Source organism: Caretta caretta, chromosome 16, assembly GCF_965140235.1.
Source record: "Caretta caretta isolate rCarCar2 chromosome 16, rCarCar1.hap1, whole genome shotgun sequence".
In the NCBI taxonomy this organism is placed as follows: Eukaryota; Metazoa; Chordata; order Testudines; family Cheloniidae; genus Caretta; species Caretta caretta.
The window spans coordinates 16,583,075-16,598,650 of NC_134221.1; the positions used below are offsets into that span (position 1 = coordinate 16,583,075).

Here is a 15,576-nt window from a genome sequence, read left to right on the forward strand (position 1 = left end):
GAGAGCAGATTTATAAAATATATAACACCACTAATTTTAAGTGGCTAATCATTTTTTCAGTATTTGAGTGTGCAACCTTAAAGAGGCCTAATTCTCAAAGTGCTGAACACTTGACCAGCTAATCACTACTGTCAATTCTGAGTATATGACAGACAAGGCAACAGGAATTGTCTTAGCTCATCCTTCAAGGAAAAAGGACACAGCTTTGTGACATTGCTAGAGAACAGTAATATCAGGACTTCATACGCATGTACAGAAGGGGGTGGGGGGGAGAGACAGAGACAGAATGTTCTTTTTGCGAAAGTCGCCTTGCAGAACTGGACTCTAAGGAGGGTATAATAGTAAGAACTGATTTTTTTGTAACATAGCTGGTCTGCTTCCAATGGATATTAAAAGTGCCAATCAGCTCTTACCATAGCTGCTGTGTGTGTCAATGTAAGGACTGGCATTGGGGTCAGTTTGACGGGGCTGCAAGCATATGCTGACTGGCTGTGACACAGAATAATAGCTGTCTTCATATGAGGCTTCTTTTGCGTCCAGGGAAATTTTGGCACATTCTATCACAACATCATGAGTTTCTAGTCTTTTCCACCTGCAGATAGTTTTTGGAGCCAAAAGAATAAGTTAGTCTTAAATAAGCTAATTATGATTCTAAATCAAGGTTCCTGGACATATTAGGAACTGGTTTGTCGGATGGCTCATTTGTGTTCCTGCCAGCTTTGCATGATCCCATCTGAAACACGACTGAGGCACCATACAAGTGCCTTGCAACATTTTAGACAGTTTACAAAGAAATTGCACCTAGATGACTCATAAGAGGTGACTCCAAATTGGAAACATAACCGCTTTGAAATAGATCTATTTGAACCAAGCAGGGTCTTCTGTGGAGCACTCTGGAAAGGAGGAAAAGCATACAAAGGCTTGAATGATCCTGAGCTTCAATACATGGAGAGATCAGATCAGCTACCCTCAGATGTTGGGAGTCCAAATTTAGACAAACGAGCAGTGCAGAATCTGAAACTATTTTGAAAATTGCTATCTGGTACACCAACTAAGGAGTTTTACTTGTTTTAAGTTTTGGGCACAAATATTATATTTGTTTCTTTCACTCTGTACACCTCTTCTCTGTATAACTGAGTAACTAAACTCAGCAGTCAAATTAGAACAGACCAAGATCTCAGAGGATGGAAGTTCATTGCATGTTAAAGTATAGTAAGAAAAAATGGGAAGTTATCCATTTAGAAGCTGCTTTGCTTTTGGCCATAAGATAACATTTGAAGTAAGATAGTTTATGCAAGATACTAACCCAAAGGGCTTTAACTGACAATTCTGTGCCAATCTAACTCTTCAGAGGTGTTGCCCTGCCCCCACCCCAAAATGCAGCTGGGAGAAGTCTGCAAAATTGATCATTGTGATAGTCAATGGGTTCCCATTTAGTAGTGTTTTCCTAGTGACTCAAAGCAGGGGAAGAGCACTATTGTGCAGGAACAAGAATCAATTTCTCCTCTTCAGTTGCTGGGCCTGTGGAGACAAGAGAAAAGCAGCAAGTGGTGCTGCTGCAGGCAAATGGGCCTATTTCTAAAAAAGTTAGTACAGCTGAGGCCACATAAAGACACACCTGTTAAAAGAATTGATCTGTTAACCGAATCGAATTTTCTAGGCACCAGATCAGATACACTGAAGCCATTTTAAATACTTAAATTCTATTAAGCACTTCTAATGAGCCAAAGGTAAAAAAATACAATATTAAAACTTGACCCAGTGAAACAGATATGGGTAGCTTATGTCAAATCAAAATGCACATAATGAGCCTGCAGATTCCTCTTTATTTTGTTAAGAAAAATGAGCAAATTAGTTGTCGATAACATTGTTACATCACAGTAGTACTAACTGGTTTCTTCCATAACTAAAATATTTTCCTCAGGTATTGTAATTATCCACCCACCAGACACAAAATGAAGTTCAACCCCCAAACAACCAACTGGTAAATGACCTATTCCAACAATTTTTGTGTCCCCACCCCCAACTGAAAGCTAGGATGCAGAAACCTTATGTTTTATCTGGGGTACCTTAGAATATTGATTGCAGAGTATCACTGGCATAGGACTTTTCTGTTGGCAGGCACAAATTTCTGTTGTGAGCCTCCTGAAAAAGACCATCTAAAGACTGCTCATTCACAGCCTTTCCTAATAGAGGAGTGAATTTATATACCTTCGTGGGTCCAGTTCATGGTCCTTGGATCCAGTCACTAATTCTGGATGAATTCGTACATGTTCCATCATTGGCTGGAAAAGTGGGGGCAAAACACAGAAATATGTATTTAGTGCTTCTGAAAAAGCTTCGTACCATATTCAACTCCAAAAATGGAGCAACAACAAGTAGTTGAAATAGGCAAGGGCTAAAAGTTTAGAGGACAGTTACACAAGTGTGACAGCTAGATTAATTTTTCAGACTTGCTTGTATTTAGAAAGCTGTTTTTGCTTCCACTAAGGGTTCATTCTGCCAGTAATCTGTCATGATCCCGTTTCACTGCACAGTACTCAATCCAATTATATCAATGCAGTAACTCTGGCAGATAACTACAGTCTTGCAGCTATAAACTACACCTTCTTAGCTGATATGAACATAAGCTATATTTTACCTTGACCACCTCTTCAAAAGTCTCCAAGTTTTCCTTCATACTGTAGTGAGAGCGCAGAAAGGAGACAAAGTTGCAAGGATACATTCCATAAAGGCGGTGAAAGAGTGCATAAACACTGGCATGGAGATGGACGAGATAGATCTCTGCCACATGACCTGGGGGAAATAGTTAGAGCCTTTTTACATGATGGAATTGGAGGAGAGAAAGAAGAGAAATTGTGCTGATGAGATCAAAGAAATTGAGCGTCAGAAGTTAAGAGATAGTGCTTTAAGAATGTCTGTTCTGATTCAAGACAAATGACAGTTTGGAAGTACAATAGCCTAGCAATGCTTAACACCATCATCTGTGTGAAAGGAGAGGCCGCACTTGCACGTCACAAGTGTCAATCAGCTCTGAACTAAAAAGTAAAATCAGGAATGGAGTATTCATTCAGGCTGTCTTTTATCCTGTGTTTGTACAGTACCTAAGGTCCACAGCTAGGAAGCCTACATGCTACAGCAATACACATAATAAATCCTTAAAACAAAGCGCTTTCTATTCAGATTGGCTCCTTTGCAGAAGAGTTAATTTTTCAACCATCATAGCTTGCATGACTGACTGAACACTAAGCAAATCAATAAGGACACCCCTTTCCGCTCAAAGTCAAATAAAAATCCGATAACCACAGGGAAAAAAGTATCACAAGTTTGAATTGTGTAACTACTGGCTTGTCTTTCTGGCCTGTAGATGCAGCTATGATATTAGTCAATATCAAAATGGCCTTCTAAATCACCCCTCTATATACTCAACTATGGCATTTGTTCACAGGGTCACACAGACAGAAGACATACAATTTCTAGAATAGTGCCCCAAAATGGCGTATGGATTGTCAGAATGGACTAAGACCAATCAATGTTAAAATGAAAAGTCTAATACTAATAGCACTTTAGTGGTTACTGGTTCAGAAACATTGTCAGAAATTCCTACATCCATAGTTAACATTCATAACTGAGAGCCTCCAAACTAGCACCTGGTTCAAGCTAGTTGTTTTCTCTCACCTTTCCATCTACTAGACCTAACTATCCATCCACATCCTTAGAGCTCTAAGGGTTGCATTCCTGCCATGTAGTGGCAGAAACAGCACTATTGATCTTAAAGCATCACAGAATCCCTCATTTCAGAGTGTTGTACCAATAAGCACCATGGTGCAAGAGCAACATCCAGACATTAGCTGTCAAAGAAAAGAAACAGCTTTGAGTTTAGTATCTAATTTTCCCCATTTAACTAACCCCAGGAGTCAGAACTGCAGCCCACCACTAGTCTCCCAAGATAAAGTGCTCGCCAGCAGTCAGAGAAATGGTGCTACTGAATCATACTTGCAACAAAGTCAGATCTCTCACCTGGATTCTTCAAGCACCAGGATGAGAGACGGCCAAATATACCAAAGAAATCATGAAGGTACATTTTGCCTGACTGTGGAATCATTGGCAGCATGGTTATTAACACTAGGACACCAGTGGTGAGTACTACAACATCTGTGTCAGTCTGCAATGAAGAAAAGTCGTATTAGTCAGAATTCAAATGGAAAAGCTTCATTTTTTCCTGATGCAGCACTGGTACACAATGGACATCACATAGTTAGGCATCCTTAAAGTAAGGACCCTTATCAGGTTGTAATCTAAACCAACCAAACCTTGACTCACTCTCACACCTGCCCTTTAATCTTGCAGATCCCCAAGAGAGAGTCAGGGATTCAGCTACCATTCTGTCTTCCAACCACTGACCTGCTGCCTAAGAATTCGTTAACTTCCTTCAAAGGAAGTCTTTATACCAGTTCCTTATCTGAATGGAGAGAACCACTACTGGTATACCTACCTCTGCCTGTCTAGAGCTAAACATGCTCTGCCTCCAGAGCCCAAGACATTTGAAATTTGATCTGGGTACCCCACATGCCTGGCAGAGGACTAAAACTAGGCCCCAGCTGTCCTCATGTTAACATCTCTTACATGCATACAAGCCTCTTTCTGTACAGCCACACAAGTTAAATAGTATACCTGTTATAGTAACAAGGCCAAAAACATGATAAAAATGAAACCATTTGGACCAGAGCATAATAATCTGTATCTTGAGTTTAGAGCTTTAGTATTAAAACTTGAGGTTAGCTACAGTTTGTCAGATTGCTGAAATACAGACCAAAAAACTGAGCACTGCTGAAACAAAACACTTATGTTAGCTGAAGGCACTGTTGCATGATAAATCTAAGGTAGCTGAAGAGGTCCCAAACTGTAAATTCTGTCTGCCCGATGCCTCCAATTTAAAAGAAAAAAATAAACAAAACTTTATGAATAGTGACTCTACTAATGCTAATCTACTATTATAACTAATTATGCAAATTTCGGTACCTTGTGTTCATGTATCTTTGCAAACTTCAATCTATTCTCATAACTCGCATGTGAGATACACACAGAGTATATAAATTACTACTTATTTATCAGATGGGGAAATAAAAGTACAGGACGGTCAAGTGTCTGGCACGTTCTCTCAGCAAGTTAGGGGCACAGGAAGGAAAAGAAACCAGGAGTCTTGACTTGCAGTCTTCCTGCTAATCACAAAACATTGTTTTCTCCCTATATTAACTTTAGTATCTTAACTTTTTACATGTTTTCATAAAGCAAAGGATACAAAGTTGTACAATTTAGGAAAATTCAGTGTTTATAAAACAAGAAGCATTCAGACCTAGGATTATCAGTGATCCACAGAACATCTACCACATGGGAAGTGTCAGTGTAAGCTTCCTCCACCAGTGTGCTTCAATGGAAATAGAGAATGTACTCACTATTTTTCAAAATTTTCCTTTCCCCTAACCAATTCATGCAAATGGCACCCAGATATTACAGCAAGGGCCCCTTATAATACATATAATAAATACTCAGTGTTGACATAGTTCTTACCTTAAGACACTTAAGTAAGGAAAGCAGGAGAGGTGCTTGAGAAAGTTTATGTTTCCAAGATGGCTGTCGTCTTATCACATGACCCAGCAGTGAGAGAGTATGTAAACGGGTAGCAGCTTTGCCCATATATTCATTAATTTTGTCCAGTAGGTGCTGAAACCAAATTTGGGGGAGGAGACAGAGGAGTAGAAAATAAAATGAAATGTTACAAAATATTTACAGGAACCTGATGAACAACAGGAAAGGACACCAATCTGTATGTTTGACAAGTTGCTCTTCTCAGTTACAGGAATTACATGTGTTTTACAAGTGTGTCTAGGGAGCCAGACTGAATACAATTCTGTGAGTACAACACAGGGATACAGATTAAGTCTCTCTGTGGTGATACTGACAACAAAATGTTGTTCAAAACAGAATTTGTCATTGTGCTTGGAAACTCATTCTGCTCCAAAGTATTCAGCCATAGCAGAAAAAAAACAGCTGTTAGTTTTGCCAAGTGTTCATTTAAAAATTCCCACATGCCTGCAGAATCCCTGTATATTCTTGTGCAGTTGCACTTTCCCCTCCCTTCAATGGGAAACAAATCTAGTAACAGTAATAAGCAGCTGCTGCCACAAGCTGTAAAGCAATTCATTACAGTAAAAGATATTAAGTATCTGTATGAAAGATCTTCTATGAGCTTTCTAATTTCATCTCGTGATCAACATGTAAAGTTGATGGCAGCCATGGACCCAGTTTAAGTAATCCATGAAACAAAATGAAGTTTTGTGTTTAGGTTTAGTTTTTAAAAAAAACAAAACTCAACCCATTCTTACAACACAGATAAAATGTATCAATTGATTCTACATCAAGGGAAAAGAAGAATTTTAACTGGCCTTCTATTTAGAAGCTTCTCGAATACTAGAGTAACATCTGCCATGCTCCATCTTCTCCAAAAACTAAGTTATTTTACCTTGTCATGAGGCTCTTGCAATGTAGACAGGATCTGCAATGCCTGCTGAGAATTGTTTTCCAAGTAGTAATCTACTAGCATATTCACAAGCATCGGTCCACGGTCTACAGTTTGTTGTCAGCAACAAAAAGGAATAGGACAGGTTATAAACTAAAATGAACAAAAATTTTCTATTGTAAAAGATTAAAATTGCAGAATTGAACAACATTCTTACAAGTGCCTCTAGAAAGTTACCCAGGTTTTTAAAAATGAGACCTCCCAATTATATTCTCCCACCCCCAAGTGTCTCTCTGATTGTCTAGCTTGGTGAGAGAGAGGAAACAGACCTTCCTGAAAACTGACACCAGGATTTCCTGAAGTGTCCCAAACTAAATGATTAGATGTGTGACACTGACTAAACCTTTGTAGAGAGTCTACAGCTAGTGTTCCATGCTGCTGGGTGAAATCTGGCAATCAGCTGGATTCCCTCCTCCGTTCCCCACATGAAGCAAGTTTAGGGGCAAGGGGAGTAATGATGCTGTTCCACACTGAAATGGGTCCACTAATAGCCATAGGAATGCTCTTAGTGGTAGCAGAAAGCATTTGTATAGCAAAATGAAGAATGGCATTTCACAAGGAGAAGGCATTGTTTGAAGTGACTGACGTGGATGAAACACCTTCACTTGTTGGACGTACTTGGTAGGAAGAGAGCATGATATCTACTTAAAACCGGGGTGTGCATGTTTTCTTTAGTACACCACAAAACCCTAGTAACCTTATAAAAGGGTCAAGAAGACCGTCTCAAGGAACCAGGAGTTACAGTTTATCAGACCTTCCAAGAAGTGCCTCTTTTAGCAGGAGGAACATAAGGAGCATTAATCCTTGAAGCGATCACTGCCTCTGACAGAGGGTTTCTTCAAAGTAAGTCACATTAGCAGGAGATAATGAGTAGATTTGATAGGGAACTTCAACTTTTTGCTTATTTCTCTACAAAGCTTCCTCCAACCCTCCAGTTTAACATCTAAGAGGCACATACCAGAGTTGAGGTTATCTTTGAAGACAGCTGTTATATCTTCCTGGACAAGCAGAACTGAAGAATCCAACATAGAGAGGAGCTCACCAATATTTGCTTGCTGGGCCATTCTGTTTACTACTATAGGCTTATGCACGTGTTATATGAATGTGCAAGTTAAAACTTCTTCAGGTTCCTCATTGGTGCCCCTACCACACTGGGAAGACAGAGCAGAGTACAGATAACAGAATATATCTCTCTCATCTCAAAGACCTCATCACTGCTATACTGGTAGCTGCAATATTACCCTTTTTGACAGTTAAATACCAAAAACGTTTGTTAGTGCAGAATTAAGGCTGCCCAGTGATAGCTTGTACCCTTCCAGAACATCGAGTTCAGCAGAACTCGAACTTCTGAAAACCAGGAAATACAGAGTTAAGGTAAATGCTCAGAGAACCTTAACTCTGCCCCACTAGAGCTGGCAACAGCCAATGGGAATTATATGCATGCGCTCCAGCTGTAGTCACAGTGTTAGGTATAGCTGTATTGAATGGTGGAGGAATACACTGTTAGCAACAGGAACACACTGTTGGGAAAGCTGTGATTTAGGAGATCTGGGCCTGAGTCCCCTATGTATATTATCAAAGGAAAGAGGTGCATATGTGCCATGAAGCTCCAGTCTACATTATTTCAATGCAGAACTGTGTAGGTTGTATCAGTGGCAAGGCACTGGGGGTCTCTTTGCCATGGGTACTGCCAGTAGTGAAGTGGGATATGAGAGCAGTCTGGATTTAATGATGGGTACAGGAAAGGATAAGTTTAGGCGGTATCCTGTGTTCAAGTGTGCAGGAGTTCTAAAACAGTATAAAATGGCTGTTAAATTTTTTTAAAGTGTTCTATTGTGTTGGGAGAAGAGGCTCAGTGTTTGAACACAGGGCAAGGACAAATTGCCTTTTCACTGTAAGATGGACTGAATGGAAGTGTGTGTATCATAGCTGTATTGGTGCATCGCTGAAAGAGGGTAAAGTTAAAGTTGTGTTGGCATTTACCATGACTCTATGTTTCCTGGTTTTCACAAGTCTGAGTTTTGCTGAATTTAATTTTCTCAAAGGGCACAAGCTATCCCCAGGAAACATTAACTTTGCATTAACGACATTTTTTGCTATTTAGTTTCCTAGATTTTAAACAGAAAGAGAAACATTTACTGATAGGCGATAGTGGTCATTTAGACAATTTTAGTTCTCACACAGGTTTGCAGATGATATGCTGCTATAACTATGTAATAAATCAAAAGACCCTTGGCTGGTCTATACTGGGAACTTACATCATCATAGCTACATCCCTCATAGGTGTGAAAAATCCAAACCACTGAGAGACATAGCTATGCCAACCTAACCCCAGGTACAGAATTCTACTGTCAACCTAGCGCTATCTTCTGCTGGCTTAACTACCACCACTTTTGGAGGTGGATTAGCTATACTGATAGAAGAGCCTTCCCATTGGCATAGGTCAGTGGTTCCCAAACTAGGGGCGCCACTTGTTCAGGGAAAGCCCCTGGCGGGCCAGGCCGGTTTGTTTACCCGCTGCGTCCGCAGGTTTGGCTGATCGTGGTTCCCACTGACCGCGGTTAGCTGGTCCAGGCCAATGGGGGCTGCGGGAAGGGCGGCCACCATGTCCCTCGGCCCGCACTGCTTCCCACAGCCCCCATTGGCCTGGAGCAGCGAACAGTGGAAACCACGATCGGCCAAACCTGCGGACGCGGCAGGTAAACAAACTGGCCTGGCCCGCCAGGGGCTTTCCCTGAACAAGCAGCACCCCTAGTTTGGGAACCACTGGCATAGGTAGTGTCTACACTGAAGTGCTACAGCAGTGCAGCTGCGCCACTGTAGAGGTTTAAGTGTAGGCATACCCCTAGCTTTTATATACTGCATTTCACCAGAAAATGTCAACTTTACATCATTTTCCCATCTGTAAAATGGGGATACTGAGGCACAGAGGGGTGAAATGACTTGCCAAAGGTCACCCAGCAGGCCAATAGCAGAGCTAGGAATAGTCCCAGTCAAGTGGTCTTTCCATGAAGCCACATAGTTGCTATACGATTCCTCAGTGCTCCTCTCTCATCCTGTATATTCTGTGATAGTGGAATGGGAATAATGATCATGCTTTGAAATATATTCAGCGTCTAGTTGCTAACAGGGCTGATGAGAGAAATCTCATCCATGGTCTGTGTCCCAAAACCTTGACAGTTTTATTATATGGTTGTTAAGGTAACTTTAAGCATTGAGAGAAGACTGACGTCTCTCTTTTTCCTTCTCCACCCCCTGGCCCATCATTCCCCGCAACATGTAGCCCCCCCACCAACATTTCCAGCTCCCCTTCCCTTCCCATCCCATTAAGACATTAGTTGACACTGTAGAAGCCATTAATACATAAGAAAAATTGCTCCTTGCTCTCTCCTGCCTTATGCTGCTGCATACATGTATCACAGACAGCAGCTTACTGAAGGGCGGCAAACTGCCTTGGACATGTAGATGAGCTGCACAGAGCTGGGCCCCTCACTCCCATTACCCACTTCCAGTTGGGACTTCTGCTTCAGCCAGTCTTCCCCTCTCAGGCCCCAGACTCACCTAGTCTGCCCTTCCTCCAAACCTAGCGCCTCCCCACCACATTCTGGCCAGCTCCCTCTCACCCCACATGGGTGATGTGTATCTAAACTATTTATTTTCTGGTGTTTTCAGATGTTTAAACGTGTATTACCTTCAGTCCCCCCACCTCATATGGAGGGGCAGGGCGAGGGGCTAAGACTCCTGCAGGGCAGAGGTCCCCTACATCTTAGAGTACACATACAGAAGAGGAGAATTCAGGGCTGACTGCCCCCCAACCCCCAATTCCTCTGCCACTCCTTATTTTCCAACCTATCCCTAATCCCTACTTCTTCCCCCTTAACCTGAGCTCTCCCCAACTCCTCATTTCCATTTATTCTTCTCCCCAAAATACGCCCATCCCTCACTTCTCCTTTCCCCGACCACCACCTACTCTTTTGCCCCTCCCCTTCCAGTGAGAATTCTCACATGTAATTTATTTTCTATTCAAAAAATAGTTTCACACCTTCTGAATATTCTGCTGTACTCAGCTAACATTTCTCCTATTAAAAACCTTGACAGAGACAGATTTTTCTAAGCTGTTTACAGCTCATTCTCAGTGGGACATTACACTCCATATTCTTTATGAAAATATGCTTATGATATGGATATGACATAACTAAGATATGTTTTATGCAAGATGGCTCATGTAAGATATCACTGGAAACGTTATGACTTACTGAATGTGATTATCCAATTTGTATGCATGTATCATTTCTGTATCTAAAGTTAGGAATATGGACTATGTAACAATTACTGGGTGTGTATTTCAAAGACACCCACCAGACAACAGGCCATCAAATTTGATGGGCCATTAGGAGGAAGGCATACTGGGACTTAGCTGTGACAATACTAGGTCAGGTGGTCTTGTCACCTAATACTAAAGACTAAACATTATCTTGGACTTCTTGTAACTTTCCACTGGTGGGGGGGGGGGGGAGAGGAGGAAGGGGGCAAGCTTGGGAAACAAAAGATTCCCGCCTTATGTAAATCTTATTTAAGGGTGGGTAGGAAGGCAAACTGGACTCTCTTCCATTGCCTACCCAAGAGGAAGGACTGTTGAAAGAACCTGAAGGGACAAAGGAACTAACTTGAAGGGCAAGGCAGGGGTGAGTCCAGACTGAGACAAAGTTCCAGTCTATAAGAAGAAATATCTGGAACTCTGAGCTGTAGAAACTCCTCATCCTGCCTAATTCAACATTCAGGGAGAAATTACATTTTGTAACCCCTTTCTTCAGTGAATCAAGCTTAGTTTGCGTGTTTTGTTTTATTTGCTTAGTAATCTTCTTTGTTCTGTTTACTATTCCTTTAACCATTTAAAATCTGCCTTTTATACTTGATAAATTTGTTTGGTTTATTATTAAACCCAGTTTGCGCAATTTCTAACTGCGGAGTGCAAGAAGTTATGCATATCTTCCTCCACAGTGAGGGAGGGGGCAAATTTGTGAGCTTACATTGTATATATTTCTCTACAGCACAAGACGGTATTATTTTGGGTTTATTCCTCAAAAGGGGTGTACCCGTGAGTGCTGGGAGAATCCTCTCACACAGAGCTGACTTCAATCTGTGTCTGCAGCGGGGTGTGGCCCTGCCTATGTGTGTACTAGAGGAGGCTTAAAATAGCCCGGCTCAGCAAGACAGGTTAAAGGGGACCTATGCTGGCAGAACAGGTGGACTCAGTGGGATCTCAGCACATCAAACGGCACCTTGAAAGGGGGCAACCCGTCACACTCAGATTTCTGCCCAGAGTGGGTTTCAAACTTAAGCCATGTCTACACATACAGCACTACAACTGCATCACTGCAGTGCGTCTGATGAAGACTCTTTATGCCGATGGGAGAGAGCTCTCCCATTGGTATAAAAAAACCCACCCCCACAAACAAACTGTCAGCAGGAGAAGCTCTCCTGCCAGCATAACACTGTGCACATTAGCGCTCATGTCAGCATAACTTAGGTCACTCAGAGGGTGGAACAGTCACACCCCTGAGTGATGTAAGTTTTGCCAACATAGGCAGTAGCATAGACATAGCCTTAGTTGTAGGCTCAGAGATATTAACTGGCCCATTCTTTCAGCTGAGAACCTCTCATTGAGACGAGAGTACCTAATGGAAATGAATACAGCCTGAAACAATAACTCTGACAGAGAGCTGCTCCATTCACATCAGTAAGCATTCCTTTTCTACCTTTCCCACTGCTGGAGAGTTCCAGATGTGTGCCAAGCATACCCACTCTCAGTTCCTTACCGCAGCCTCAGCAGCGTGTTCTTGGTGCATGCTCTGAGCATGTCTGTTCTAAGCTCCCCACCCAGAGATGGAGGGCTTCCCCAGATACTGGCTCACAGGGGAGGTATGGAGAGGAGCTAAGACACTCCCACAAAGGCAGCCCCCCCCCAACCCCGAACCTGGCTCACATGCAGGGGAGCAGAGATAGGATCAGCCCCCACATAGACGGGATGGGGCCCCCAGATCCTGGCATACACACAGGGAGAGAGTCAGAGAGGGGGGCTCAGACAACCCCAGAGGGCATGGACCTCTAGATCCTAGCTCACATAAGGGGAAGGGAGTGGGGCTCAGACCCCGCCAAAGAAAAGCAACCCCCCACAAAGAATCTGGCTCACATGGGGAGAGATGGGGAGTCATACCTCACAGACGGGCAGGAGTCCCCCATATCCCAGCACACATAGGGGATAAGGAGCAGGGGCAGAGCAGGGACCCCGCAGACCTCAGATTGCATGGTAGGGTAGGGATAGGGGCTCAGGGACCTCCAGAACCTGGCTCACATGAAGGGGGGAACAGTGCCATAGATGTGCAGTCCCACCCCAGAAGCATGTCACAAACAAGGGGCAAGAAGCAGGGGCTCAGACATTCCACAGATAGGCAAGCCTCCTCCAGAACCCGGCTCATATGGGAGGGTCACACCACTGTAGATGGGCTGGGGACCCAAGGACAGCACACACACACACAGTGTTACTCCTGGAGGAATTCTGCACCACTGTGAATGCACAGAATTTATGTCCCCCATATATTTCTTTGCTTCACTATCAAAGTAATTTTTCTGGAGGGAAGCAAAGGAAAGCCACAAGAGCGGCCATGCAACCCTTCCCAGCAATATGTTTTGGGTGCCCAGGGCAGCCGGCAGAGAGGTAAATCACTGTGGGGCATGAGGTGGGACTGGGAAAGACCCAGCTGGTGGCTCCTATCCTGCACTGGGCTCAGCTGGGTGGGGAGGACGGGACTTCCTCTTTCCCTGCACAGCATCCGGGCCGTGTCAGACCCACCTTCAGATTTCTCCCCCACATGATAAGCTCTGCAAACTCTACTCTCCTTCCCCTCCCCAACTTCCTGCACCCATCTCTCCTCAGCTGCAGGGGGAGGGATCACTGTACAAGGAGCTGCTCCCCCATTTGCCCAACCCTTCCGCACTCAGACTACCCCTTCCCCCCCCCCCCCAAATGAGCACCACTCCCCCTGGACTACCCTGATGAGCCACCCACACCTGGATCCCCACCCTATCAACCCCCTACTGCACCTGGATCCCCACCCCATTGAGTCCCTCTCCCCCAGCATCTGGACCCCTCACTGAGCCCCCCGCACTCAGAGCCCTCTGATGAGCTCTATCCTCCACACACCCAACCCCCCGCCCCACTTAGCCCCAACCACCTTCACCTGGACCCCCCTGCAGAGTACCCTTACTATTGCACCCAGAATCCTGCCCCCCCCCACAAGCCCCTGTGCATCCAGACCTCCCACACACTCAAATGCCCCACTGAGCCACCCACACTCAGATTGCCCCACACAGAACCCTCTGAACCCACAGCTGGATTCCCCCACACTAAACCCTTTCACACTTGGATCCTGCCTTGCTGAGCCTGCCTGTACACACCTGGTATGGAGAGCACGGCCCTGGGGTGTTTCTGGGGCAGGCCCTGTCCTTGCGCTGTATCAGGATTGAGTGTAGCCTCACCGCTGAGTCCAGGTCCCAGGGGGAGCTGCACAGTAATATTGCATCTCTGTGCAGCCAGTGGCCTATGCTCCCCCATGCCATGCTACAGCCTTCACATTTATTTGACAAATAAAATTTGCAGAATTTTTAGGTGCAGAATGCCCTCAGGAGAAACACAGAGCAGGGGAATGTGGGGCTGACATGTGCCCCTGCCCTCTCCCAGCTCTCCAAGCACTCACTCCCCTGTCCCCCCTCCCACTCTCCTATCTTCTCCCCTCCCACTTCACCTACTCTTCCACCCCAATCACCCTCCCCTCCCAGCAAGCATTTGCTTGCACAGTTTTCTTTTTTTTCTTTTTTAAATAGTTTCAGCACGTTCTGACTATTTTGCTGTATTCAGATTATATTTCTCCAAAATAACCCCCTCCCCTTTGACAGAGGCAGACTGGAGCAGTATACCAACTTTTCTTCCTTCAGATTTCTGCCCTCGCTTGGATTTTACCTCACAGTGCCTTGGGTAGTGCTCAGATTCAATGAACTTAAAACATCCTCAGAGCCACCCAGCCCCTGTAATACGGGGTAGTTTTCCAGATAGATTACACTGAGCATGTGCATAGAGAGATACTTGCATGCCTCTTTGTGTGCCTGATAACTGAGAAGCAAACTCTTTTTGAAAAAAGATTTTAATTTGATGTTCCCCAATGGGTGCCATGCACTCTATTGGGATAATCTTTGAGATCATGGTGCAATGAGCTGAGCCCTGGTTTAAGCTCTATCAGTGAGCAAAGATAGTTGACAGGTTCTGGCAACTTCAACCAAAACTGCTTTTTCCCTGGGTGCTATATTTCTGGAACCGTTTGGTCAAATGCCCCCAAATTTGGATCACTAAAATAACCCAAGCCTCCAAGAGGCATTCCAACTTTCAAGTCAATCCATGTAACCATGTAGATTTCAGAGCACTTAGAATTGAGCTTTAAACAGAAAAAGTTGGTCTTAATCTTGACTATAGCAGAGCTCTCACTCTGCTGTAATGTTAAATTGAAGAGGCTACTAGGGATATTTATCCTATGCACATGCATGGGAGAAAGTTTATAACTTTCCCTTCACACTCAATGAAACCAATACATTATATGCAACCTTGAACATTAGACCCTGTTTTGTTGAGAATATGTTGGCTGAGACACCTGGATTACGCCCTTCTCATCAGAGTGCTATGAATCTTTAGTGTAGATCTGGTCAGCCAGTTATGATTACAAGAAAAAGCAGCTGTGAACAAAGTGGCAATAGCTCCCCGAAAGCACCAATCCTCCTCCTCCTCCCACAGTGGCCCCTAATGCAGCCCGGCTTTAGAACAGTTCACACATACCAGGCTACACTCAGGAAGTAGCCTGCATACTCAAGATTCTCTTTCCTCCCATATTTTCAGGTCAGCTGCAATCCAGCCTCATTCCAGAGACTTACTTACAGCCCCTCCTCAT

The 15,576-nt window shown here is 43.9% G+C and overlaps 1 protein-coding gene across 2 annotated transcripts in view; it reads right to left on the bottom strand.

The window, feature by feature from the left end:
* TSC1 (TSC complex subunit 1) overlaps positions 1 to 15,576 on the bottom strand; it is a 57,776-nt gene that overhangs the window by 27,278 nt on the left and 14,922 nt on the right. For both annotated transcript variants that reach the window (XM_075120575.1, XM_048823057.2), the window contains exons 3-9: positions 7,539 to 7,731; positions 6,524 to 6,627; positions 5,572 to 5,724; positions 4,021 to 4,165; positions 2,642 to 2,796; positions 2,212 to 2,285; positions 414 to 592 (exon numbers count right to left, since the gene is read on the bottom strand). In XM_075120575.1, coding sequence (XP_074976676.1) covers positions 414 to 592; positions 2,212 to 2,285; positions 2,642 to 2,796; positions 4,021 to 4,165; positions 5,572 to 5,724; positions 6,524 to 6,627; positions 7,539 to 7,644 — 916 coding nt within the window. In that variant the 5' untranslated portion in view covers positions 7,645 to 7,731. The remainder of the gene's footprint in view (positions 1 to 413; positions 593 to 2,211; positions 2,286 to 2,641; positions 2,797 to 4,020; positions 4,166 to 5,571; positions 5,725 to 6,523; positions 6,628 to 7,538; positions 7,732 to 15,576) is intronic.